A 27,289-nucleotide genomic window follows, 5' to 3' on the forward strand; every position below is an offset into this window, starting at 1 on the left:
ACACCCGGGCTTGCGTCGGCAGCCAGCAGTCACACAGAGTTTGCTTCCTTCACTCAAACTAACAAAAACACACGAATTTAGAATCTCATGAGTACACTGAAATGTCAATCCAGGTTTCTCCATCCTGTGACAAACCCACTTACATGGTGGGTACCAAGAAATTTTGAGTGAACATATGTTCTCACCCTTATTGATGCAGAAGTAGCCATGGTGACAAAGATACTGTCACCGATGCTAGTGCATCCACAGCATTCTCCACAGAGGAACTGAACTGCAGGAAAAAGTGTCTGCATACGCACCATTGAGAAAGCAAGCAGAGGAGGTACGTGCGTGTTCGGTCCCCCCAAGGGGCTCCGTGTTTGCTATAGAAGTTTTATAGGGCCAGCCGCACATGCTAGGGGAAAAGGCAGCTCAGATAGAGAAGGGAGCACCAAATAAAGGGTGTTGGGAGGATCCCACCAGGATGGGAGAAGCATGCTGAAAGTAGACTATAGACCAAACATGATTGCCACTCAATGCCTCTTTTGCAAACCACAGCAAAAGGAGACCCAAAAGGACCCAAAGGAGAGAGAGAACAAAAGGGAATTCCCTGCCACAGAGGTAGGGTGGATTGGGGGAGATGGGGGTGGGAGGGATACTGGGATCAGTGGTGGTGGAGAATGGGCACTGGTGGAGGATGGGTACTCAATCATTGTATAATTTAAACCCAAACTCAAAAATTTGTAAGTCTACAACTGTGCCTCATGGTGTTTCTCTAATAAAAATTAAAGAAAAAAAAAAAAGAAGTTCTCCAGGTTCAACTGACATTAAAATGCTCTTAGAGGGATACTACTTGTAAAGTTTATTTTTTTTCAACCACACAACTGCAAAGAAAAAATATAGTCAGTCGTTTTCAAAATGAAATAAGAAAATTTATCTTGAGGCTGGAAGATAGTACAGTGGGCCGGGCACTTCCTGTCACGTGGCAAATTTAGGCTCAATCCCTGGCCAGCCGTATGGTCCCTGAGCCACCAGGAGTAAACCCTGAGCAGGGCTGGATGTGGCCCCCCAAACCAAACAAGCAAACAAATCTGTTCTTATGACATGCGTGGTCAAGAGGACTATGTGTGCCCCATTGTTCTGGGCTGAGAGATGTGCAGAGCGGGAGACAGCTCCTCTAGGATGCTGTTGGCTCGATCCTCTGCACTTCGGACGTCCCTTCCGCAACACAGGGTCAGGAGCAGCCCCCTGTGCACTGCTGGGTGGCCCAAACACCACCCCCAAATAAATCACACAAATCACAAATCATCCTGTTAATCGTCGATTGCCTCGAGCAGGCCCCAGTAACGTCTCCTTCATCCTAGCCCTGAGATTATATCCAAGGCTCTTTAGGAGAATGAGACCCATCATTGTTACTGGTATTTGGCATATTGGGGACACCACGGGGAGTTTGCCAGACTCTGCCCTGTGGGCAGGCTACATTCGGCAGCCTGCCAATTTGTCCAAAGTAGGAATGAGATAATAAGATGTCGCGCTTCCGGGAGCTGGTTTTTATAGTCTCTGAGTCTTGGCCATTGATGGGATTACACGGCGCCAGGGGGCCAGTTGGTGGGTGTGACCCCCGCCTACTGGAACCTGGAGGATCTGGGTGGAGGATGCTCGGCCCAAATCTGAGTAGGTTTGGAGATCTCGGCCCCGGAACCCGCGTGACTTTGTCCCTCTGCCAGTACCTTCATGTGTGCGGAGAGTGGTAAATAAATAAATAAATAACGATACTTTTGTTTTTCACTTAATCACAACAGATCAAGGTGCTGAGAAGGGGCTGGTGCCGGCTTCGCAGTGGAAATCTCTCCCCAGACCTGCTGGCTGGAGCGATAGCACAGCGGGTAGGGCGTTCGCCTTACAAGCGGCCAACATGGCCGACCCGAGTTCGATTCCTCCGCCCCTCTCGGAGAGCCCGGCAAGCTACCGAGAGTATTCGATATGCCAGACACAGTAACAACAAAGTCTCCAATGGAGACGTTACTGGGCCCGCTCAAGCAAATCGATGATCAACGGGAGGGCCTTTACCTTTACCTTTACTAGAGTATAAAATACTTAATACTTATACACACACACACACACACACACACACACACACGTGTTCTATTTACCAGAATAACAGTATAGCATGGGAAAGCAAGCAAGCAGCTCCTTTGAGGGCAGTGCCGGAGAGCAGGGGACCCTCTGAGGCCGGATGAGCAAGAATCTGGCCAGGCTTCCCCAGAGCCCAGGGGATCCAGTGCGTCCCCCTCTGTGGCTGGTTCCTACCCCTGACCCTGACATACTGAGTAGTCAGCCAAACCTTGACAGCAGTTTCCTGGCCTATGGAAGAACCGCATGGACCAAATGAAAAACTCCATCGCCAAGAGAGCAAATCAGAAGCAATGCCAGTTATAAGCAAATTTCATGACTTCCTCTCTCCTAACAGCTGCATAGTATTCCACATGGAGAGTATCATGCTAAGTGAAATGAGTCCGAAAGAGAGGGACAGACATAGAAGGACTGCGCTCAATTGTGGAGTATAGAGTAACATAACATGAGGCTGACACCCAAGGACAGTAGATACATGGGACAGGAGGATTGCCCCATAGCTGGAAGCCTGCCTCATGAGCAAAGGGGAGAAGGCAGCTGGAATAGAGAAGGGATCGCTAAGAAAATGAGGGCTGGAGGAATCGGTCGGGATGGGAGATGTGTGCAGAAAGTAGATAAAGGACCAAACGTGATGACCTCTCAGTGTCTGTATTGCAAACCATAATGCCCAACAGTAAAGAGAGAGTATGGGGAATATTGTCTGCCATGGAGGCAGGAGGAGGGTGGGGAGGGGGGTATGCTGGGAGTATTGGTGGTGGGGACTGTGCACTGGTGGAGGGATGGGTGTTTGATCATTGTGTGATTGTAACCCAAACATGGAAGCTTGTAACTTTCTCACGGTGATTCAATAAAATTAAAAAAAGAAAAAGCAATGCCACCTGGGGAGCTATAGAGCACTGCCCCCAAAGTGGAAGAGTGTACGTTGCTCCCTTTCAAACCCACAGGCCCCACCCCACATCGCTCCTGTTGGAGCCCAATGAAGTTAAGGCGAAGATGGGCCTCCAGGCAGTAGCCCAGACTGCAGCATTTAGAAATATTGGATTGGAGCGATAGCGCAGTGGGGAGGTGTTTGCTTGCACGTGGCTGACAGGGTTTGATCCCCGGCATCCTACATGGCCCCCTGAGCACCGCCAGGAGTGATTCCTGAGTGCAGAACCAGGAGCAACCTCTGAGCATTGCCAGAAGTGGCCCCCAAACTATAACAAACAAAAAGCAAAAAGTCTATGGTGTCTCTAATGCTGACAAGTGGACCAGGGTGGCTGGGCTGGCTGGCAGGACATCTTTTCTCATGGCAGGCATGTGCTTCTCTTGCTGGAGCTCAGGTTCAGTTCACGCCACGTCACAGGCTGCCCTGCCACTGCACGGAGCACTCCTGAGCACTCCTGAGCACTGTGCATGGGAGAGTTTTCAAACAGTGCGAAATGTGGTTCAAACACCCTTTCCCATAAACAAGAAATCAATCTGGCCAAAGCATTCCCCCCACCGTCATCATGAGCAAGGGGATCGTGATCATGCTTTCTGCAAAAATCCTGAAACCTGACACACTGGCTGAGTTAGAAGTGGTCAAATGAACTGTCAAATGTGCTGGCATATTTCCAGTATAGAACAGGCTGAATCTTTTTTCTGTATCCTACAAAAGAGAGGTATAACGCTGGGCCAATTTGGACTTTGGAAGCAAAAGAAAAACAAACAAACAAATACTGCCCCAAGTGCATCTATCCGAGGATTTGGTAAACTGCCATGTGCAAAAGAAATCCAAGAAAAAAAAGTTGGTCGGTGCCAGGTCCGTAAGATTGTAAGTCACTCTGCGTGGGGGCTAGCACTTGGTCTTGCCAATCATTCCAACTTGGTATAACTCAGCATTCTGCATGGCACTAGAAACATCCAGAGACAAGGAGACAGAGCAATCTCTGAATAGCCACATGGCAGAAGCCTGCCATGATGGAGTTAAGTCTTGCCCTGCAGAACTGTAGAAGCAGAGTATTGTTTGACATTTGAAAAGCAATTGAGGGAGAGAGAGAGAGAGAGAGAGAGAGAGAGAGAGAGAGAGAGAGAGAGAGGTGATATTAAGGCATTTGCCTTGCACAGAGCTGGCATGAATTTGGTCCCTGGCACCGCATATAATCCTCCAAGAACCCTCAGGAATAACTCTGAGCACAGAGCCAAGAGTAATCTCTGAGTATCACTGGGTGTGGCCCAACACAAACCCTTCCCAATAGACCTCAGATTGAAGTCAGGAGCAAATAAAGGCTTATGCTGGGAGCTTGGTGATTCAGCATAAAGCAACAAAACACGTGTCAGAGTACTTTATTCCTGCTAATGCCAATAGTCCACTAGACAGATGCAAGATGCCACCATCTCCCTCTCTTCTTGTTATGGAGGCTCAGTTTCCAAAGTTTGGGTCTGTTAAGAATAATGCTGCTACCAGAACTAGAGATAATACAGGGAATAAGGTGTTTGCCCTGCATGCGGCCAGCCTGGATTCAATTCCTGACACTGCATATGGTTCACCGAGCCTGCCAGGAGTGATCCCGCGTGTGCAGAGCCCGGAGTGGATCCAGAGCACGATGATGATGATGACGATGATGCTATCAGCTTGTCTTTCACTGGAAATATATACTCATTTCTCGTAAGAACAAATCTAGTAATAGAACTCAGGGGCATGGACAGGTGAGAGGAGAACCAGTTTTCCAGAGTCACTGAACTATTTTTATACTTTGAGCAGGAAGGGGTGAGAATGTCAGTCTCTGCCCGCTGGCCAGCTCTTGGCCTTGTCATTCCAACTCAGTCATTCAGGCAGGTGTAGAGACTATGGTTTTAATTTGCATTTCCCTGATGAGTAATAATGTCAAACAATATTTTCTTTACTCAATAAAAGAATAAAAAGAAGGGGCTGGAGAGATAGCACAGCGGGTAGGGCGTTTGCCTTGCACGCAGCCAACCCAGGTTCGATTCCCAGCATCCCACATGGTCCCCTGAGCACCGCCAGGGGTGATTCCTGAGTGCAGAGCCAGGAGTAACCCCTGTGCATTGCCGGGTGTGACCCAAAAAGCAAAAGAAAAAAAAAAGAATAAAAAGAAGACCCACAACAAACCAAAGTGCTGAGAGTGGCGGTCTTTGCAGAGGGATTGGGGGCTGAATGAATGCTTTGTGCGTTCTGGGCTTTGTCTCCTGGTCTTTCCATCTGTGAACTGTACTTAAATTTTCTGGGTCTTTTTGGTTGTTATTCACTTTAAATGCTTTATTTTTCAGATTATAAAACCACCCCCCAAGCCACCCAACTTACTTATAAATAACAAGGTGTGGGCTGGAGAGAGAGAGCAGGATTCAAAGCATGTGCCTTGCAAACAGTTGACCCTGATTGGATCCCCAGCACCACGTATGGTCCCCTGAGCACTGCCAGGAGTGCTCCCTGAGCACAAAGCCTGAAGTACGCCCTTAAGATGCTCAGAATGGTCCCCAAATTTAAAATAATAATGAATAATAAGTAAATGACAAAGATAATGACGACACCAGTATTATAAGTCATCAGGACACATTTATTGAGCACCTGCTGTATACCCAGCACTGTGGGAGGAACTTTCAGGACACAGAGCAGCTGGGAGTATGTATGTCCTGCCCTTAGAGGCTTACAGTCTAGGTAGAGATGGGAGAGCCTGGACACGCGGGAACCAGGGGAAACAGTCCGGCCAGGCTGGTACAGGAACTGGAAAGCATCATTTTGGGGCCTCCGGGGCTCCATGTTCTGCCCCATGAAAGAACTCGGGCCTCCCAGGCCCAGACTCGCCTGCCCAGTGCTCAGTGCGCGGCCCTCAGCTCCTCGCTGTCACACCTGACTCCTTGTTCAGTTGCTATTCAAAGTGCAATGAAATGGGGGGGGGGGGGGGACGGGGGAGGGGGATGTCCTTGGAGGTCCAGGGGCTGTTGTCACACTCTCCCTCCTAGATAGTTCTGCTTCTGCCCCTTCCTAACTCCCCCCACACACAGAGCCCAGTGCAGGGGCTCCGACTCCCCGCGCACCCACCCCCTCCTCTTCCCGTCCTAGCCTACTACAGAGTTGGGGAGACGGGCACCCGGGGCTGGGGGGAGGGACGGAGCAGAGGGAGAGTTGAGGGCCCAGCTGGAGCACCTCGAAAAGTCAGGGGCGGGGTCCTAGGGAGGAGGGTGTTTGTTGTTACGGGACCCCACTGCCCTGGGCCTTCTCAGACAGGGGTGCCAGGCTGCGCCTGAGTCCTGGTCACCTGCCAGACGGGACTTCAGCCCGGAAGGTACCTGGAAAGTGCTAATGTTTACTTCTCAAATTATCGCGATTCCTGGAGAATGCAGGAAAGGGTCCCCCCACAGAGAGCACCACCGGGGGAGGGGCCGCAGCCCGGGAGAGGGAACAAGGGGAGGTTTTAAATAATATTTGCATAACAAAAACACCTACACTCTAATGAGGGCCGGCTAAAGGGTGTGTGTTCTTTTAAATAATGCTAAGGGGGGGGGGGGGTTATGGGGGCAGCAAGCCGGGTATGTACAAGACGAGTTTAAATTAAAACACAAATAATAATTAAGATGCACGAACTGAAGGGCTGAGCAGAAGCTGTGACAGAGCCCGTGGTGGGGGGCCCCTTGTTCCAGGAGCCTGGGGACTCCCAGGCAGGTTACGGCTTCCTCTTGGAGAAGATCCGTCGGCGTTTCGAGTGGTAGAAATCTGGGGAGACAGAGAAGAGCATCAGCCAGGCCAGGAAGAAGGACCCACCAGGGCAAAAGGGGCAGAGGCGCCAGCCTGAACTGCAGGGGCATGGAAGGGCTCTTGGGCACTTCTCCGAGCGCCCCAGCAGGTCATGGTGACCGAGGGCAGTGCCGGCATCCATCCAGGTACCTGCCTGGAAGACGAGCTGCCTGGTCCAAGATCTGGGATCACTGGGGAAATGGACGGTGGAGGGATGGGTGTTGGGTCTTTGTAGGACTGAAACCTGATCCAAAAAGTTAACAGCCTTGTAACTATGTATCTCATGGTGACTCAAATAAATAAAATAAAAATTTAAAAAATAAATCAATGTTAACTATGTTAACTATTTTAACAATTAAAAAAAACCCAAATGTTATCTCATGTGCAACACGGAAAAAAAAACAAACAAAAGAATATCTGGTCCCCCCACTATGTGTTCATTTCCATAGAAAGGTCTGTTGCTCTGTGGCTTGCACCAAAGATGAGGCTGCAGGCTGGAGAGACAGCACAGCGGGTAGGACGTCTGCCTTGCACGTGGCCGACCCGGGTTCGATTCCCAGCATCCCATATGGTCCTCTGAGCACCGCCAGGAGTAACTCCTGAGTGCAGAGCCAGGAGTAACCTCTGTGCATCGTTGGGTGTGACCCAAAAAGGAAAAAAAAAAAAAAGATCAGGCTGAGTGGCTCTGAACCAGGCCCTGATCGCAGAGCCCCTGGGACAGCTCTGCTCCCAACTGCAGGTATTAGAGCAGCACGAATGAGAGCCAGCAGACCCCCTGGGGGAGACCCGGCTCTCTGCCTGGGTCCTGAGAGCAGCACTGCGCCCTCAGAGGACCGCCGGAGGGTACGTGTCCGTTCTGAGCCGTTTCCTCACTGAGAACATGAGGGGCTGTGAGGCTGCAGACGCGGCTCTGGAGAGGCGCAGCCCGGCTTCTCCCGGCCTCTCTCAGGAGTCTTAGAGCAGGCAGAGAAAGCGTCCAGGCGGTCACCTCTCCCGGCTCACTGTCACTTGCACAGCACCTACTCTGTGCGCGGCACCGCCAGGGGTGACTCAGGCGCAGATGCAGATCCCTTTCCTGTGGGAACTAGACCCGCAAGGAGGCAGGATGGCGCTGGAAAAAGGATGTAGCTGTTGCTGACTATAGTTAAGTGTCAAAGAGAAAAAAATAATCAGAGAAGGAGGACGGGAAGTGTGAGCGTGTATGTGTGCACACGTGTACTAGAACAGGAAACTGAGTTCAAATAGGGTTGGAGCAATAGCACAGCAGGTAGGGCATTTGCCTTGCACGCGACCGACCTGGCCGACCCAGGTTCGATTCCTCCGCCCCTCTCGGAGAGCCTGGCAAGCTACCGAGATTATCTCGCCCGCAAGGCAAAGCCTGGCAAGCTCCCTGTGATGTATTCGATATGCCAAACACAGTAACAAGTCTCACAATGGAGACGTTACTGGGCCCCCTCGAGCAAACTGATGAACAACAGGAGGACAGTGACGGGTAATCAGGAAATTATCATTAGTTCTCTCTCCACTGCAAATTCACTGTGGGGCCTTAGGGAAAAGCTACCTCTCTGAGTGGTTTCCTTGCCTGTATGAGTAGTTAGAAAGATACCAGAGTGAGAGTATAGCAGCTAGGGCCCTTGTCTTGCATGCATCTATGCCAGGTTCAAGTCCCCAGCACCCCAGATGGTCCCCTGAGTCCACCAGGAATGATCGCTGAGCACAGAGCCAGGAGGAAGGCCTGAGCACTGCTGGACGTGACCCAAAAAAAACAAAGTGAATAAAAGAGTGACTGAACCATTTGGTACTGGACCCTCAGAGGACCAACCCAGAAACCCACCCAGAAACTTAGGAGCTTAGCAAAGGGCCTGGGGCCACTCGCCACTCTTGGCTGAGGGTCTGCTGTGTGCTCAGAAAGCCACTTCCCCTCTCTGGATGTCACCCTCAACGCCGGCCAGGCAGGTCAGCCCTTGTATGGTGATTCCTGCCCCTGTCCTCACCTGTCATGCTGGTCTGCCGCCGTTTCCGGCCCTGAGAGGTGCCGGGAACACCTGGGGACCCCTCGGGCTGCTCGGGGGAGGGAGGCCGGATGGTACAGGACAGCGACAGGTCCACGTGGTCCTCCTGGGCCGCGCCCTGCAGCAGGACAGAGGGCCCAGGCCGCCTGCCCCCGTCCAGGTCATCGAGGCGCGCCAGGCAGGCCTTGGGCAGGCCAAGGCCACGCACACGCTCCCAGGCGAAGTCGCCCTCCAGCGGTGTCTCGGTCACGAAGTCGAAGTTCCACCGCTCGCGGGCCTCCTGCACACAGCTGGCCATGAGGGCGTCGCAGTCCCGGCGCAGCTGCTCACTGTCCACGGGGCCGAAGAGGCGGCGGCAGGCCGTGCTGCCCCGCGGGATGGGCCGTGTATCCACAGTATGCTCCGACATGCTCGCTGTGCTGAGAGATAAGGCGGCCTGTCACTCAGGGAACCCCACCAGCCCTCCCCCAGAAACGCAGGGCAGGCTCGGCCACTCGGACCCACCTCCCCCATCAGCTGGAGAGCCAGCCTCTGTCAACAGAGGCAGGGACAAGTCAGCAGGGGCAGGGCCTGCCCTCTGGGCGTTAGAGTATCTCTCCCGGGTGGGGCTGGCAGGTCCTGCCAGTGGGCGTGGGGCAGGAGTTCGAGCTCAACCTGCCGGAGCGTGGGCGTTGCTTGCAGGGACCCAGATGCCATTCTGGCACCCAGGTCCTGAGTGTGGCCAGGAGACTCCTGAGCACTGAGCCGGAATAGCCCCGGGGTCACACCGGGTATGAGCACCCCCGTCAAATAAAAGGGAAAACAGCTGGACTAAAGATGGATCCACTGACAGCAGCCCACGGCCCTGAAACACAACCGGACCGCGCGCCAGCCCCAGGGGGAGGCCCTGCCCGGCCACCCCAAGGCAGCTCAATCCGGCAGAGGCAAAATCACCCCAGCCAATCACCAGACTTGAAACAGTTCCGAATATCTTGGAGCTGGGAGATAGCTTAAAGGACTGGCCACTGTTGCCACCCGGTGAGCCCCCAAACACCACCCACCAGCATGGCATCCACCTCCCCCCAAAGTTACTAATATCTCATAGAAAGGAATAGAGAGAGAGAGGAAGGAAAGAAGAAAAAGAAAGATGGGGGCTGGAGCAATAGCACAGCGGGTAGGGCGTTTGTCTTGCACACGGCCAACCCTGGTTCGATTCCCAGCATCCCATATGGTCCCCTGAGCACCTCCAGGAGTGATTCCGGAGTGCAGAGCCAGGAGTAACCCCTGTGCATTGCCAGGTGTGACCCAAAAAGCAAAAATAAATAAATAAAATAACTAAATTTAAAAAAACAAGGAAAGTAAGAGAGGAAAGAAAGAAAGAAAGAAAGGAAGGAAAGAAAGAAGGAAGGAAAGAGTGGAAGGGAGGGAGGGAGGGAGGGAAGGAAGGAAGAAAAGGAAGGGAAAGGAAGAGGGAGGGATAAAGAAAGAAGGGGTGAGAGGGAGGGACGGAAGTGGAAGGAAGGAAGGAAGAAGGGCAGGCAGGCAGGCCGGCGGTCAGGCGGGCTGTCTCCGGGTCTCTTCGCCTGTAAAGGGGCCGTGACAGTGCAAAGGGCGGCTGTGAGCAGGAATCAGATGGTCAGAGGCCCCTGGGCCAGACAGAAGCAGCAGCTGAGGAGCTGGATCCGAGACCTCAGAGCCAGGACCTAGAGGCGCCCGTGACGCTGGCCGCAGGCTCTGCCTCAGCCCCGGGTGAGTCTCTCTCGGGCCCTTCCCTCGGAGCAGTCAGAGCCAGCGGCTCCGTGCAGTTCACCGAGCACACGCCAACCTGCTGCATTCAGAGGTGCGGCAGGAATCTGCCTGGGCCTGACCGAGCCACCTGTGCCCCCACTTCCTGCAGAAGGCGGCTGGCAGGTGCTGGGGGGGCGGGGTGCAGGCAGGCAGGGCCTGACTCCCCCAGGCCGCGCCACTGCGTCCCAGGCACCTCCACGTCCCAGGCACCTCCAGGTCCCTCCCAAGGAGCCCGCAGCCAGGGAAAACCGAGTGAAGGTGGTTCCTGAGGCCCTAGGAGAGGTGGCTGCACCCCGCCCTGCTCAGGCCCGAGTTAGGCGAGTTAGTCTGGCAGGGTCGGAGCTCTACTCGGACAAGCCCTACGTGCAGGCTCTGCGGCTGACAGCTCAGCCAGGACGCCTCCTGGCCAGAGCCTGGCCAACGGCGCCCAGGGAGCCCAGCAAACCAGGTCTCCGCTGTTGGGGGACGCTGGGTGCCCTCAGACTGAGCTTCAAGACCGGGGTCCAAAGAAGCGACCCTTGAGGCCAGAGGGAGGAGGAGGGTGTTGCCTTCAACACCGCAGCCCCAGATTCAATCCCAGGCGTTCCTGAGCACCGCTGAGTATGGCCCCAAAATAAAGAAATGCAAATCTTGACCCTAGACATACCGAAAGGTGGACAGAGACCTCTAATAGCCTTTGCCCGCTCTCTTCAGGACAAAGGTTAGGAGTTCTCTAGATATAGTATGCTTTTTTTTGGGTTGGGTTGGGTTTGATTTTGGGCCACACCTGGCAGTGCTCAGGGGTTCCTCCAGGGCTTGGCACTCAGGACCCACTCCTGGCAATGCTCTGGGGACCGGTGACTTGCACCTGCCGGTTCAACTATCTCTCCAGTTCCCTATCTGGAGCTATTCTAATAAACTTACAAATCAGCATTTTCCTAGGAAGTGACTAAATTAACTTAAAAAAGAACAAGAAGGAAGGCTCGGAGAACTCACCCAAGGTCACACAGGTCTTGAGTGGCATGGCCAACTTGAAACGAGACTCGTCTGCCCGGGGCGTGAGCCCTGGGTGTGTGATGCTACTCCCGCCCTAATTTTGAGGCTTCGTGACCCGAAAGATGCATCTGAAACTCCTAGGAGGCGTTTTCAAACCGCAGGCGGCCTCTCTTTCAGACCAGCCTAATGCAGCCTGGCGGGGATTTCACAAGCAGTCGTGAGTTCCCCAGAAGGGAGGACGGCCAGGTCCAGAAACACCCGAGAGCAGCTTTCCAGGCTGCCCTTCCTCCGTGAGCCTCCAACCACGTTTGGTTCCCGAGCAAACAGGGGCGCTCAGCAAACACCATCCCGCCAAGAGCTCCCCGGGGAGGGCCCGGCGGGCGCGGGCTCCCGGGGCGGCGGCGGGACGCGAGGCGGGAGCGTGTCTGGCCGCGCGCGGCCGCCAGGGGGCACCGGGCGCCGGGCAATCGCGCCGGCCCGCGGCGCGGTGAGTCAGTTTCCTGCGCGGCGGCCCGCCCGCCCGCCCACTGCGTGTCCACTGCGCGGGCGCGGGAGGGGCCCGGGCCGCGAACACGTCACGCTGAGCCAGCCGGGCTTCCGAGAGCCACCGCGGGCAGACGCGCGAACGCGCGCACACGCGCACGCGATCAGACACGCGCGCACACGCACACGCGCGCTTGGATGCGCACACACACACGCACACGCGCGCGCCTGCGGACGCGCACACACGCGCGCGCGCGCGAGCACACACAGGCGCGCGCGGAGAGCTGGTCCCTCCACCTTATCTCCACGCCCCCAAGCAGAGATGAGTCAGATCTCTGGAAAATAAAAATAGACGGGAGTAAGGAAAACAAAAACCGCTGGAAAGTCCTCCCCGAAACGGAGGAGGGGAGCGGGAGGGAGTCACCCGCGCGCCCGAAAGTGCCAAACCCAGTTCCCAGACTCCCGAGCAGAGGGCGTGCGCGGGTCTCCCGAGGGCCCGGCCCGGTGGCCGCGTCCCGCTCCCCGGGGGGGCCACTCCGGCCGAGCTGGGCCGCCGACGGCCCCCCGGAAACCGCACCCTCCGGGGACACTGGGCGGCGGGAACGAGGGGGCCACGCTGTTCCAGAAGTGACAGGCTCCGGGTCCCCGAGGGCGCGGCGTGGGGCGGGGACCGGACGCCCGGGCCAGGACCTCCCGGTGTCCCGGCTTCTCTGGAACACTCTGTGCCGGCCAAATAGGTCACTATGCTGATGGGGTGGGGGTGGGGGCGCGGGGGGCAGAGATCGCCCAGGGCAGGGAAGGGGACTTCGGGGACTGGCAGCGTCCGGGTGGGGTCGCGCCCTACCCGGCGCGTCTTCGGGGTCTCCGATCACCGTGAGTCACGCTCCCCTGCACGCGGACGTGTCCTGACACCTTCCCGGGGGCCGGCGACACAGCGCGCGCTGACCTCAGCGACCAGCCCGGTAGTGGACACGGCGGCACGGGAATCCGGGAGCTGGGCGGGGCCCCCGAGCCCCGAGGAGAGTCTCCCGGGAGCGCAGAGGAACCTGCTGCGCTCACCGCGCCCCGGCGGACCCCGGCTCCCAGCTCCTGGTCACCGCGGGGTCACGCCCTGTCCGGGGCCGGTCCGTCCCGGTCCCCCGACCCGCACCCGGGGGTGGGGGGGCGGAGAGAGTGGCGGGGATCCCTCTCACCTGGGTTTCCCCTCTCCGCCCGGCAGCTCTCACGCATCCCGACCCCCCGAGCACTTGAGACCCCGAGCGCGCAGCCCCGGACACCCGCACGCGCCAGCGCGCAGTCACCTGTGAACCTGGCGCGCGTGACACGCGCACGGGCACACAGACACGGCGCGCGCGCACGTACACACGCTCAGACACACGGACGCAGACGGACACACTCACGCACACGCTCACGGACACGCCCGACCCCGCTCAAGCCGCCGCCAGCCGCGCCCTCACCTCCTTCTGAGGCTCGCCTGGACCCAGGACCGGTGCCCCTCGGCTCTGCTCAGCTGCGCTCACCTCGGCCCGCCCGCCTGCCCGCCTCTATATAACCCGCCGCCCCACCCACCCACCCCACCCCCTCGTACCGCCCCGTCGCGTCCGCCCGCCACGCCCCGCCCCCCGCGCCCCGCCCGCGCCTCGCGCCCGCCCGCCCCGCCCCGGCTGCTCGCGCGGGGGTTCGCTCCCTTCCGAGCCCTGAGTGAGCAGTGGGAGGGGGTTTCCCTCCTCCCCACACCCCATGTCTCGGTCTCTGCGCTCATCACCCCACCCCCCCACGGAGTGAACCACAGCCCTCTGCTACCCCAATGTTCAGGACACCCGTGGTCCACCATCTGAACGGTGCCATCCCAATCCCTTCTCAGGGACCCCTGACTCAACCACCTGTCTGAGGCATCCAGACACTCCAAGCAAGGGTCGAGGGTAAAGGGGGGATCAATCCCCTTTATTTCACAGATCAAACACGAAAGCACAGAAATCAAGGCCCGGAGTTGTTGCTGTCTCAAGGCAGGCAGGATTGGGGGAATCCTCTCAGAAAGAGCCAACAGCTGGCCGGGTTTGATCCCCTGAACCCCAGATGGTCAGGGTCCCCCGAGTCCGGTCAAGAGTGATCCGTGAGCACAGAGCCAGGAGTAAGTCCTGAGCATGGCCTGGTGTGGACCAAAAAAAATCAAACATCAAAAAAAAAAAATGAAGTAGAAGAAGAAACTTCTGTGATTGCAGATTAGATGTCTGGGGACGGGAAGAAAGATTTAAAGAGTTACCCCAAAATGTTCCCCCCACGTAGCTCACTTTCACTGCTGGGGAAACTGAGGCTCGTAGTTTGGTGACCTGATTTAGGTGAAACAGCAAGTAACGGCTCCAATTAAGGACTGGAAAGATGCTACAGGGATTGAGATACTTGCCTTGCACATGGTGGGACCCTGGTTTGAATCCCCAGCCCCACAAAGAACCCCTCCCCCCCAGCACCATGTTGCTCCCTGGGCATAGTCAGGAGCCCCTGAACACCAGGAGATGTGACCCCACAAAACAGAAAGAAAAGCCAATAAGCTTGTTATGGCTACCTCAGAGGTCTATTGTCCCTGCCCAGAAATAGGTCTCTGCTCACTTGCCCTTTGTTCCTGAGGCTCTGGTCTGAGGAATAATGCCCCAGCATCCCTCACTGGGGCGCGCAACACTGGCGAGGAACAATCCTGGAAATGCCCACCTGCGCTTCCGACTTGGGGGACAGACGGAAGTGAGGTGCTCTGCTCTCCTCCGTGCTATGCCCAGCACTCTCCTTTCCCCTCCTTTCTTCGCTTAAAACAGTCGCAAATTTCTTTTCAAACGACTTCGAGGAGCAGAGTGTTCATTTAGACAGCTACCCCATTAAAAAGTCGGATCCAGCTTGGAGCAGCTACAATTGCTGGCAGCCAGCGCTGCTGGGTGTCTGGGAGTCTCTGCCCGGACATGCCCAGTCTTCTTCCTCTAAGACAGCTGACCTCAGGGGGACTGGCCTGGGCCTCCCCTTTCTGCTGGGGATGGGAGGTGAGGCCAGTTAGGGGGTTGGGTGGAGGGCAGGCCAGTTAGGGGGTTGGGTGGAGGGCACTGAGCCAGGCCCCCTTACCTGCCTGAGACTGGAATCAGGCCAAGGCTGTGACAGGCCTTCCTTCGAGGCCTCAAACAGGCCAAGCCCCCGGGTCCCGCCTTCTCCTGCCCCCCCTTCCTCTCCCTCCACCTCCCCACAACCAAGCAGGCTGTCAGCCCCCCGCAGAGGACACGCAGAGCCTCCCCTGGCTGGAATTTTGTACAGCTCGCAGGCATTTGAAATAAACTGGACATTGTCTGCCTGTTTACTTTAGGGGGGAAAAATTTCATGAAAGTTCGTATTGAATTATTTAAAGTTTTGTGGTCCTGAGCTGCACAATGAAATCATTCTTTTTGGTGGTGCTCTCGGGAAGGAAGGGCTTTGATTTTTTTTTTCTTCATAACTTCCAGCTCCCCACCACAACAGAACTCAACAAATATTTATTTATTATTTTAAAAAGCAATTGTATTTTCCCCCTCCTTTTATTCCCTGTGCAGACAGGGTCACACCCACCAGCTTGCGGTATACTTTGGTGTGGTACAGCAGTTCACGAACAGCAGTGCCAACCAAGGAACCGCTTGACGTGTGGGCAATGCCAGGGATCCAAGTCGTGGCCTCACACCTGCAAGGCAGGTGCCCTACCGAGAGCTCCCAGGCCCCTCAGTGTATATTTATTAAGGATCTACTAAGTATCTGTCCTGTTGAGTTCCGAAACAACAAAAAGCTGGGAAACAGTGAGATAGTTCAGAGAGTAGGGTGTGTGCTTGCCTTGCACAAGGCCAACCTGGGTTCAATCCCTGGCATCCCATATTGTCTGTCCCCGGAGCACACCAGGAGTGGTTCCTGAGTGCAGTGCCGGGAGTAACCCCTGAGCATTGCCAGGTGTGTGTCCCCAACTAAAAAAATAATAATAATAATAATAATTTTTAAAAAACACGTTTCTCCCAACTGTACACAGTGTGCAGTCAGGCATGCCCTATATGGAAAGACTGCTGCCCTAAAGAGAGCCAAGGAGCAGGTTGTAGAAATCACAAGATCTGCTAACACACACACACACACACACACACACACACACACTCACACGCACGCGCGCACACGCAACGTGAGCCCAAAACAATCCCACCACTCCCTTGCCCCCCAAACCGACAGTCCCAAGGACAAAACAGCCGCCAAGCTCCTCCAGGCCAGGGCAGCGCACGTTAGGACATGTTCCTGGGGACCATTGGGCCAGCCAGGGACACAGCAACTGCCTGGGCATGTTCCCCAGAGCAGGCAGCGAAGGGCCGGAGAGAGGCTTAGACTAGGGGACAGGCGGGTCCACATCAGCCCTGACCTGGGACCAGGGAGGGAGACCGTGATGAGGCGGAGGGTGGGAGTCCAGACCTGAAGGAGGATGTGAGGAGCGCTGGACAGTGGCAGCGGCAGCTGCCGAGGACGGGAGAGGAAGTGCAGGGAACGGGTCACAATTTCTCAGAAAAGGCCCGGGGAGTCCCAAAGAGGCTGTCAGCTTTCAGAGGAATTCACCTCCGCACAGGCTCCAAGAAGTGAGACCCCAGAGGTGAGGCAGAGAGAAACAGCATTCCACAGGTCAGCTGCCTGCTTGCTTTTCGTTTTTATTTTGTTTACAGTGCAGCCTCCGCTCATCTGGACCTGCGGGTGCCTTCGTCCAACCTATGCAAGAATTAGGACTGACTGTCAAGTGAGACAGCGGGCTTGTGACAGAATTTACACCTTAGAAACACACTGGCCTCCAGAACCTAGAAACGTCAACTAGCCAAAACTTGGCATTAGCAGGGGCTGGAGATAGCACAGTGGGGAGGGCATTTGCCTTGCATGCAGATGATCCAGGTTCAACCCCCAGCACCACGTATATGGTCCGAAGCCTGCCAGGATTGATCCCTGAGTGCAGAGCCAGGAGTAAGCCCTTAGTTTTGGGGGCCGGGGGTTATTTGTTAGCTTTGGTTTTTAGTTTTTGGGGCCATGCCTGCTGATGATCAGGACTGACTCCTGGCTCTGCCCTCAGGCATCACTCCTGGAGGTGCATGGGGGACCATATAGGATGCCGGAGATCGAACCTAGGTCAGCTGGGTGCAAGGCAAACGCCCTCCCCACTATGATATCACTCCGACCCAAAATCCATTCTTCCGTTCATATTTTCATCTTTTCTGTTTTGTTTTGCTTATGTGGCATACCCAGCAGTGCTCAGGCCTTACTCCTGGCTCTGTGCTTAGGGATTGTGTCTTGCAGTTGTCCAGAGATTGTATGGGGTTCTGGGAACTACACCCAAGTCAGCTGGATACAAGGCAAACTCCCTGCCTGCTGAGTACCACTGTAGCACTGTCCTCCTGTTGTCCATCATTTGCTCGAATGGGCTCAGTAACATCTCCATTGTGAGACTGGTTGTTACTGTGTTTGGCACATTGAATACGTCACGGGGAACTTGCCAGGCTTTGCCGTGCAGGCGAGATACTCTCGGTAGCTTGCCGGGCTCTCTGAGAGGGGCGGAGGAATCGAACCAAGCTTGGCCTAGCCAGCCGCGCGCAAGGCAAATGCCCTACCGCTGTGCTATAGCTCCAGCCCCCTGCTGTAGTATCCCCAACCTTTGACCATAATTTTGTTCTTTGTTAAGGAAGATCACAGGGGCAAAGTGCTCAGCATAGTTCCCAGCAGAGAGAAACTTCAGGTGGGCTTCTCAGAACACACACTCTGGGGTAGGGATGCACTTGAAGAGTTCTTGGGGGATATGCTTGCAGGCCACACCAGAGCGGGCATAAAAGAAACAGGTTTGAGCGTAGAGAGAAACTGGGTTGTGAAGGTGGGGGTCCAGGGGGGCCTCGGCTGAACCCACAGGGAACTCCAGGGCTGGGATGGCCCTATAGATTCCCTGTATTGAAAGAGGAGGACGGGCCTTGACCATCATCTGGATGTGCATTTCCCTTGACGCCCCCCATAGCGGTGCAGGATCTTGGGCACCTGAGTTCCTTTACCTGAGGCTGATTTTGAAGGGCCTTGCTACAGGCATCAGAGACCAGCACCCCTGGGAGCCAGCAGGGAGGACCAGTGCCGGGTTCAGGAGGCGACACAATGAACATGCATTAATCACATCGTTTGGAGACTAGAAGGTGGCAAAGAAATGCTACGAACATGGGGGCTGAGGAGAGGGCCCAGGAGGGTGGAATCTGAGTCCCTGGAGAAGTGCCCGAAGCACTATTGGGTACGGAGACTGATGACCCTCAGCACCTCTGCCAAGCTCTGAACCATCAGGCCCACACTGCAAAGGAAGTATCCCTGCGCCCTGAGCAGCACTGAGGAAGCCCCCAGGGTTTTTTTTAATTTAATTTAAAAAAAAAAGGGAAAACAAAGTCTGGACTGAGGAGACAGTTCAAAGGGCTGGAACTCACGCTTTGCACAGGGGAGTCCCTGGGCGGAGAGACCAACATCTTAATTCAAACAGTGAATTAAAGAAGCAGTGCTGTGCACATAGGCCACCTGAGGAGTTGGGGGGAAGGGGTGCCTGGGAACTTGTTTTCGCTTTCGAAGAGGAGGAACCTGCTCTGGGTCCTGCACTTGGAAGGAGTCGCCTCTGCTTCTCGGCACCGCCTGCTCCTACTGCTGACCTCTGGCTGCCCGGACTTGGGACGCCTTCAAGTCGAGGCTTCTGGCTCCCGGGGCTCCCTCACCAGACTTCCTGGCCCGCTGCCCCTCGGAGCGGGGACCTGCAGGGAATGAGCCCATGTTTTATTCATCTTTGTACCTCCAGGCTGGCAGCCTCACCAGAGCTCAGCGAATATTTATGGAAGAGCCATTTTTAGCCTGTGCTCTGAGGTTAAGCTCCAGCCTTGCCGCTTCTGAGCACTCGCTCTTATTTATTTATTTATCAAGTCACCCATTCATTAAGAAAACATATATAATTTAATACCCATTGCTCAACCCAAGAGCCAGAACGCTACAATTACAAATGACAACTTGCTGTGAATTCCTTCCCATCACGAATCCCTTCCGCCCCTACCCCCAAAGTGAACACTGCCTGCAACTTCTGTTGAAGTTCCCTTCGTTTTACATTGTTTTATTACAAATGGTCAAGGCGGTAATTGTCGCCTGTCTTTGCTGTGTGCTCCCCGGCACTCCTGAGCCACGCCCCTCTGTTGGTGAGTCAGGGTCGTGTGACTAGTGTTGGCCAATGAAGTCTGGGAATGAGTGCCTGGGTCCTTCATCCTGTCCTCCAGGAGGCGGCAAAATTGAGGACTTGTGTGCTGCCACCCTGACATGGCAGTGCCGACGTCAGCTGGGTTCCTGAGTGTGTGCTGCCAAGCTGCCCGCCGTCTTGTGTGGGATATTATGTGGGCAGGAAGTGACTCTGGGGAAGTCGCCGGGCTGTGGAGGCTTTCTGTCACTGTAGCATCACCTACCTACCCAAGACTATTCCGTGTGACAGTGACGAACTCTGACCTTGGCTTATAAAACTGATTGATTAACAAGCACTGGGCGGGGAAAGAGGGAGATGGGGATCAGACCAGAGGTGGTATAGGGACGGTGGTGGTCTTGGGCATTTAGTGAGGCAGGAACGTGATACCTTTGTACATCAGTACAGTGAACCATGCTATTGTAACATGTTACCTAAACTATATGAAAACTGTCACTGTCACTTAGTTCATCGATTTGCTCGAGCGGGCCCAGTAACATTGTGAGACTTGTTACTGTGTTTGGCATATCCAATACGCCACAGGTAGCTTGCCAGGCTCTGCCGTGCGGGCGAGATACTCTCGGTAGCTTGCCGGGCTCTCCAAGAGGGGCAGAGGAATCGAACTCGGGTCGGCAATGTTGGCTGCGTGCAAGGCAAACGCCCTATTCAATTAAAAGACTGATCCATGTGATTGTGGAGGTGTGTAGTGTTCACCACCCAGGTCCACCTCTGGATAGTCACAGCCTCTTAGACACACACACACACACACACACACACACGAATATGTGTGGATTGCAATTCTTTTACACAATACAAGGACAAAAAAAAAAAACTTAGGATGATCTAAGCAACTTCTGCTGTGCCTTCCTAGGACCTGAACGACACGTGAGGGGCTGCAAGCCCACCATGCCAGTGGAAGTTGAGTGAAGAGACCACGCAAGATAATGAACAGTCACCCCACAGGAGTGCGGCCAGTACAGCACGTCGGCCTGCCGACAGGTGAGCAAGGGAGAGCTGAGGGGAAGATGACCTTGTAGGCCCAGTTGTGTGCCCCAGGTACAGTCAAATGGGACAGCAAAGAGCCATTCCCAATGGGGCTGTGCCCAAATCAGAGAATTGTGAGCAAATAAAGGTGATGGCCTTTATTTGTGGTGGTCTCCGTGTATTAACTCGGAGTGCCATGCATAGAATAGGGCTAAACAGGACTCACCTGTCTTTTCTGCTATGTCACATCCAATGGTCCCTTTCCCTGTCCGTGGCACTTGGGTTCGTGCCAGTTAAGTGTTATTTATGTACAGTGCTGCCATGACTATTCTTACCCAGGTCTCTGGGGGACACGCGCGAGAGTTTCTCTTGGCTCTATACTTAGGAGGAGAACGGCCCTGCGAGTTTTCTGTCCAGAGAAGGGTGATCACAGAAGCATGGGACTAGGTGTTCGGGACGTAATGGCTGTCTCTTTCTGGATGTGCGTGTGCGTGTGTGTGTGTGAGACCAGGGATAGAAAGCTGTGGATCACACATGCAAGGCAGGTGTGTTCTGCCACTGAGATGCATTCCCTCGCCTTCTTTCAGGGCTGCTGGAGCCGAACACATGTTGGGGATTATCATTTCTTGCATTTTTGTGGAGGCCCAGAATGGAACCCAAAGGAATGAAGCACTCGTGGTGGAATTTCAGACTCAGTGACACCTGAGAGTTGACATTTGGTGGCAAGAGGACCTACCCAGACTGGCCTTCAATCCAATACATTCCTTTCCTTAGGCCCTCTTACTCGAAACAGCTTTCTGGAACAAGAAATGCTTTTGGGAGGTCTTTTCTCCTACAGATTATCTTTAAGTACCTCTCAAGAAAAAGTCCAGCGTACAGCAAAGTTCTGAGAGTTCTTGAAATTGGATCCTCTGACTGCCCAGAATGTGGAGTTCTCAAAGTAACTTCAGGTCTGTCGCCTCCTTTCTCGGTGCCCTCCGCCCCCTTCTCCAGGACAGAGGTTCTACGCTCAAAATATTTACGGGGTGTGAAGGCCCAGGAGCTGAGCACTTTGCTGTGACACGGGCAGGCCCAGGGCTCTGGCTGTGGCCTCCCCTCCCCACCGGGTCCCCCTGCCTGTCAGCTGCTGTCTGCTTCCCTGGGAGGCTGCATGTCGTGTGGGCCACAGCAGAATGTGACAGCTGCAGCCCTTAAGCCCCCAAAGCTGATGGTCCCATTGGGGCCCAGAGAGAGACACAGAGGAGATGAAGCCTCCGGGTGGGGCTCCTAACACCCCACACCTGCTGGAAGGGATCACTGCCAATGTCTTGGGTATGCGTTAGCAGCTGAGGGCCACAATGAGGCGAGGAGCAGGGGTGTGCGGTATCGGGATGAACTGCCGTCGCAGATGACCTCTCTGATCCCAGCGACAACTTAACAGAAGTGTGTTTCTCGCTCAGCCATGACATAACTGAGCTGCTCTCGGCAAGTACTGGCCTCTGTATGGTGAGTCGGGGGCTGGAAGAAGGAGGAAGAGCGAGCAGACAGGTGTGTCTCAGGCCCCAGAGACCCCTAGCATCTCCCCCCACACCCCAGTGATGGAAACCTGTGTGTGGGGCCCAAGTTTGCCATGACCTGCCTGCCAGCCTTCTCTGCCATAGCAGGGAAGAGAGGTGGGCAGGGGTGGGGGGGCTTCTTTCATCACAGGCTGCTTCCGAGGAAAGAAGGACCCAGATAGACCCAGGGCGCTGTCTGTTTGCTGTCTCTGTTTGCAGGATCTGTTTTTGGCTAACATCCAAGTGCCAAGAATCCACTTCAGTGAAAAGCAGGGGATATGCTCCACTCAGCAGATCTGTGCAGAGCCTTCTTGGGGGCTCAGGAGAACTGTGAGAAAGAACCTTTTATGGGTGTTTGGAGGACCCGCTCGGGATGCGAGATGCGCGCTGAAGGTAGACTATAGGCCGAACACGATGGTCACTCAGTACCTCTATTGCAAACCACAACACCCTAAAGGAAAGAGAGCGCACAAGGGAATGTCCTGCCACAGAGGTGGGGGGGGGGGGGCATGGGGAGGGATGGGAGGGCTACTGGGTTCATTGGTGGTGGAGAATGGGCACTGGTGGAGGGATGGGTACTCGATCATTGTGTAACTAAAACCCAAACACAAAAATATGTAAGTCTAAAAAAAAAATTAGAACCTTTTATTATCTGAAATGCAGGTGGAGCCTGTCCCCCCACTGACTTCTCGATGGGCATGTGGCCTGGTAGGGAATAAGGGTTTGATGCCTTCCAGCAGTGCACCCCCACACCTTCATCACCCTGCAGCTACCCAAATGCCCTCGCTGGGCGGGCACCTTCCTCTCTGGCTAACTGGGCAGGAGGAGGCAAGGGAGCCAGCGCCCCCCTGCAGAACGCTCCCCTGCACAGGGACTCTGGAAGGAGACCCGGGCAGCAAGGATGGTGGCGCTCTGGGACAGAAGCCAGGCCACTCCACGGCTTCCCGGGGGGCGGCATCCCCCTGGGGTCGTGCCCAGCTCTGCCTGCCTCCGGATGCAAGGTAGGCTGCCTTCCTCTGAATCTGTATCAAACTGCTAATACATTCCGTCTGAGTTTACAGTGATTGGGTTATAAATAAGAAGAAAGGAATCTCGGGCCTGGAAGATCACTCAAGGGTCAAAGAAAGGTGCGTGTCTGGCGTCTGCAGGGACCCAAGTGGACCCAAGTTTGGGCGCCAGCACTGCATGCCCCCCTGAGGACCCCTCCCATCAGCACAGTGACTGGCGACTTTGATGTCTAGAAGCACCCGACCACCCGCCAAGTGGGCCATGTAAGGCGGAAGGGGGCCCGGGACCCCTGAGCACTGCTTGGAAACCCACCCAAAAGAAAACTGCTTGGAAACCCACCCAAAAGAAAACCACGATCTCCTTAGGACCTCACAATGGCCCAACTTAAAGACTGAGTCTGTTTCAGGCCCTAACACTTTTCAGAATCTAAACTGGGGGAGGGTCGCCCTTGACCGCTGAACCTCTTGGCCTGGGAACCCCCACTTGGGCTTGGCTCTGGCTAGCGCCCCTGGGTCGGCCTTGGGCCCAGCAAGAGCCCGAGAGCCGGCGCGGCAACGCTCCCCACCCCCTCCCAGGCGCATCCCGGGCGCCCCCCCGCCCCCGCCCAGTGCCCCCCCGCCCCCCCCACCCCGGCCCCAGCGCCAGCCTAGTGCTCCCCGCGAGTGCCCCAGTGCCCCCCACTTCCCCCGCCCCCGCCCCAGTGCCCCCCTTCCCCCGCCCCCACCCCAGCCTAGTGCCCCCCTGCGCCCGCCCCAGTGCCCCCCACTTCCCCTGCCCCCGCCCAATGCCCCCCCTCTCCCCCCTACCCCGCCCCAGCGCCAACCTAGTGCTCACCCCCCGCCCCCGCTCCAGTCTGGTGCCCCCGCACCTGCCCCGAAGCCCCCGCGCCCCCCGCCCCCGCCCAGTGCCCCCGTCCCAGCACCAGCCTAGTGCCCCTCCGCCTCCGCCCAGTGCCCCCCGCGCCTCCCACCCCCGCTCCAGCCGCAGCCTAGAGGCCCCCGCGCCCCCCCCAGTGCCCCCACTTCCCCCGCCCCAGTGGCCCCCCACTTCCCCCGCCCCCGCCCCAGCCTAGTGCCCCCCGCGCCCGCCCCCGTGCCCCCCACTTCCCCCGCCCCCGCCCAGTGCCCCCCGCCCCAGCCTAGTGCCCCCGCCCAGTGCCCCCGCCCCAGCGCCCCGCTCCCCGCCCGCGCCGCCCCGCGCCTTGCCCGGGCTTGCCTGGGTTGCATCATCCCGCGCGGCCGGGCCGCCGCCCACTCCGCCGGGCCGGGCTAATTATATCGCTGCGGCCGGGAGCGAGCGCGGCCCGCGCAGCTGACCGGCCTGTCGCCACTTGCCCGCGGGACGGGCCCCGCCCCGCCCCGCCCCCGCCGGCACCGCGACGACGGCGACCCGGCCGGACTCGGGTCCGCCTGCGCCCCCCGAGAAACAGCCACCGGGCGCGCTCGGAGTCCGGCTCTGGGCAGGGGCGGGAGAAGCCCTCCCAGAAGACACCCCGCAGGGGTCAGCGGCTGAAACGACCAAGGCCCCGTCCGCAGGGCCCTCCTAGGAGAACTAGCTTGCTTGCTTGCTTCCTTCCTTCATTCCTTCCTTCCTTTCTCCCATCCTGTCCTTCCTTCCTCATTCAAACCCCCATCCCTCCTAACTTCCTAACTTCCTTCCTTCCTTCCTTCCTTCCTTCCTTCCCTCCCTCCCTCCTTCCTTCCTTCCTTCCTTCCTTCCTTCCTTCCTTCCTTCCTTCCTCCCATCCTGTCCTTCCCTTCCTTCCTCATTCAAACCCCCATCCCTCCTAACTTCCTTCCTTCCTTCCTTCCTTCCTTCCTTCCTCCCATCCTGTCCTTCCCTTCCTTCCTCATTCAAACCCCCATCCCTCCTAACTTCCTTCCTTCCTTCCTTCCTTCCTTCCTTCCTCCCATCCTGTCCTTCCCTTCCTTCCTCATTCAAACCCCCATCCCTCCTAACTTCCTTCCTTCCTTCCTTCCTTCCTTCCTTCCTTCCTTCCTTCCTTCTTTCTTTCCTTCTTGGGTCACATCCGGCGATGCTCAGGGGTTACTCCTGGCTCTGCACTCAGGAATTACTCCTGGCGGTGCTCAGGGGACCATGTGGGATGCTGGGATTCGAACCCCGGTCAGCTGCATGCAAGGCAACCACCCTACCCGCTGTGCTATCGCTCCAGCCCCACCTTTCTTTCTTTTCTTCATTGTCTCTCTTTTGTCCTCTCTTTCTGTAGGGGACTGTGGGGGGGGGGGGTGCTCTTAAGCCGTATTGGGGGGCCAGGAGCTCCAATGGTGAATGACTGAAAGCCCGACTGAGGTTAGTTGCTGCCCAGTGGACAGGACTACCATGGAGCCGTGCCGCGGTGGGGTCGGGCCTTTCCGTGTCCTGCACTGGGCACTGGGCTCAGGCCCTCTGCCTGGCTGGTGGCTATCCTTGTGTTTGCATTCTTTACACCTTAGATGAAAGGTGCCTGCCTCAGAGATACAGATCTTGATCTTGAGTTCAAAATACATGACTTTCTTGTTCAGCCTGGATGTTAGGAATTGCCACCATGTCCTTCAAAGGCAAATGCTTTGTTACTTTAAGGATAAATTTCCCCATCTGTTGATAAGACCCTGACTGCCCCGATCACATGGAGTTGGAACCAGCCCTAGGGTTGGGGAAAGGGAGGGAACGAGTAATCAGAGAGGTTCTCCTTTCTCTCTCTCTCTCTCTCTCTCTCTCTCTCTCTCTGTCTTCCCCCCACCCCCTTTCTTCTCTTCCAGCCCTCCCCTCCCTTTTCCTACATCTCCTCCCTACATCTCCTCCCCATTCATCTCTCATCTCTCCCTTTTTTTTTAATTTTTATTAGTGAAACACCGTGAGGTACAGTTGTAGAGTTACAAATGTTTGTGCTTGGGTTTCAATTATACAATGATCAAATACCCATCCCTCCACCAGTGCCCATTTCCCACCACCACGGATCCCAGTATCCCTCCCCCCCCACCCCATCCCACCCTGCCTCTGTGGCAGGGCATTCCCTTTTGTTCTCTCTCTCCTTTTGGGTGCTGTGGTTTGCAAAAGAGGCAATGGGTGACAATCATGTTTGATCTATAGTCTACTTTCAGCATGCTTCTCCCATCCTGGGAGGATCCTCCCAACACCCTTTATGTGGTGCTCCCTTCTCTATCTGAGCTGCCTTTACCCCTAGAGTGTGTGGCTGGCCTCCAAGCCATGGAGTGAACCTCCTGGTACTTATCTTGGCTATTCTTGGGCGTTAGTCTCCTATTTTGTTACTTTATGTTCCCCAGATGAATGCAATATTTCTATGCCGGTCCCTCTCCTCATCTCTCCCTTTTCCTTCTACTTACTTGCTGCCTTAACTTAAACTGTGAAAAGTAGCTTTTTTCCCTTTCTTGGACCCCAAGATACTTCCTTTGACTTAACCCTTCCTGGAGCACAGAATGAAATCAGCAGAATCCAGACAAATATTGACAACAGACTAACTCTAGCACAGTCATTTATTTTCAAAAAAAAAAAAACTCTAAAATTCTATTTTTCCTTCAGTCACAAGTACAGTTTTGTTTGTCCACAAGTTCCTGTTATGTGTGTTCTTTTCGTTTTGAGACGCTGCATCCACATAGCTCACAGTCCAGAGATGCGTAAACACAAGTGGGATGAGAACTCTCCCTTGGAGCCCGGCTCTCCGTCCAGCCAGTCCTCCCCAGAGGCTGCGGCTGGTTGCTTGTATCTCTCAGAAATAGTCTCTGAGCATCCAGGTCTGCAGTCCATCCAAAACCTTTGGGGATAGATGGGTTTCAGAACTGAGAAATTTCCAGATTTTAGGCAGGTATGTGCAACATGCATTCCAGAATCCCCGCAATGGGCTTGGCCCTTCACCAGGTCTTAAGCATTTAAATTCCACATGCAGGTATCCTTTCACTCCAGGGAAGCGGGATGATGGATCCCTCCAGGATCACTGCATAAGGTATCCATGCTGCACTGCACTGCAGCTCTGTCCTCCCATTGTTCATCGATTTGCTTGAGCGGGCACCAGTAACGTCTCCATTGTGAGACTTGTTACTGTTTTTGGCATATCGAATACGTCACGGGGAGCTTGTCAGGCTTTGCCGTGAGGGCGAGATACTCTTGGTAGCTTGCTGGGCTCTTTGAGAGGGACGGAGGAATTCGGGTCGGTCGCATGCTAGGCAAATGCCGTACCTACTGTGCTATCTCTCCAGCCCAGATATCCATATATGGAGCCCGAGACTGAACTTGGGTTGGCAGCATGCAAGGTAGTTCCTTCCCTCCTGTCCCGCTTCTCTGGCCTTGCTTTATCTCTGTTAGTGTGAATTTGACCTGCTCCATTTCCGACCTGGCCGGTTCACCCCTCCATAGGCAACCTGGTGGTCCTCCCCTCCCGGAGGGTCACGATATTGATGCCAAACTTGGTGCGGACACCCGATCGGCATAG

General features: G+C 55.6%; 1 protein-coding gene across 2 annotated transcripts; it reads right to left on the reverse strand.

Annotated features, from left to right (window-relative positions):
- Window positions 1-5,625: 5,625 nt before the first annotated feature.
- Window positions 5,626-13,577, reverse strand: CDKN1A (cyclin dependent kinase inhibitor 1A). Of its 2 annotated transcripts, none has more exons than XM_056137323.1 (3): window positions 13,524-13,577; window positions 8,824-9,260; window positions 5,626-6,808 (listed from the first exon to the last, which is right to left on the reverse strand). In XM_056137323.1, exons 2-3 carry the CDS (start codon window positions 9,248-9,250, stop codon window positions 6,759-6,761), a joined length of 477 nt encoding a protein of 158 aa, XP_055993298.1. In that variant the 5' UTR covers window positions 9,251-9,260; window positions 13,524-13,577; the 3' UTR covers window positions 5,626-6,758. The 2 variants fall into 2 exon arrangements, with proteins under 2 accessions (XP_055993298.1, XP_055993299.1); XM_056137324.1 differs by having other exon boundaries at window positions 8,824-9,251; window positions 13,524-13,548.
- Between the last annotated feature and the right edge of the window lie 13,712 nt (window positions 13,578-27,289).

The sequence above is a fragment of the Sorex fumeus genome, unplaced genomic scaffold (assembly GCF_029834395.1).
Source record: "Sorex fumeus unplaced genomic scaffold, SorFum_2.1 ptg000123l, whole genome shotgun sequence".
NCBI classification, from domain to species: Eukaryota; Metazoa; Chordata; class Mammalia; order Eulipotyphla; family Soricidae; genus Sorex; species Sorex fumeus.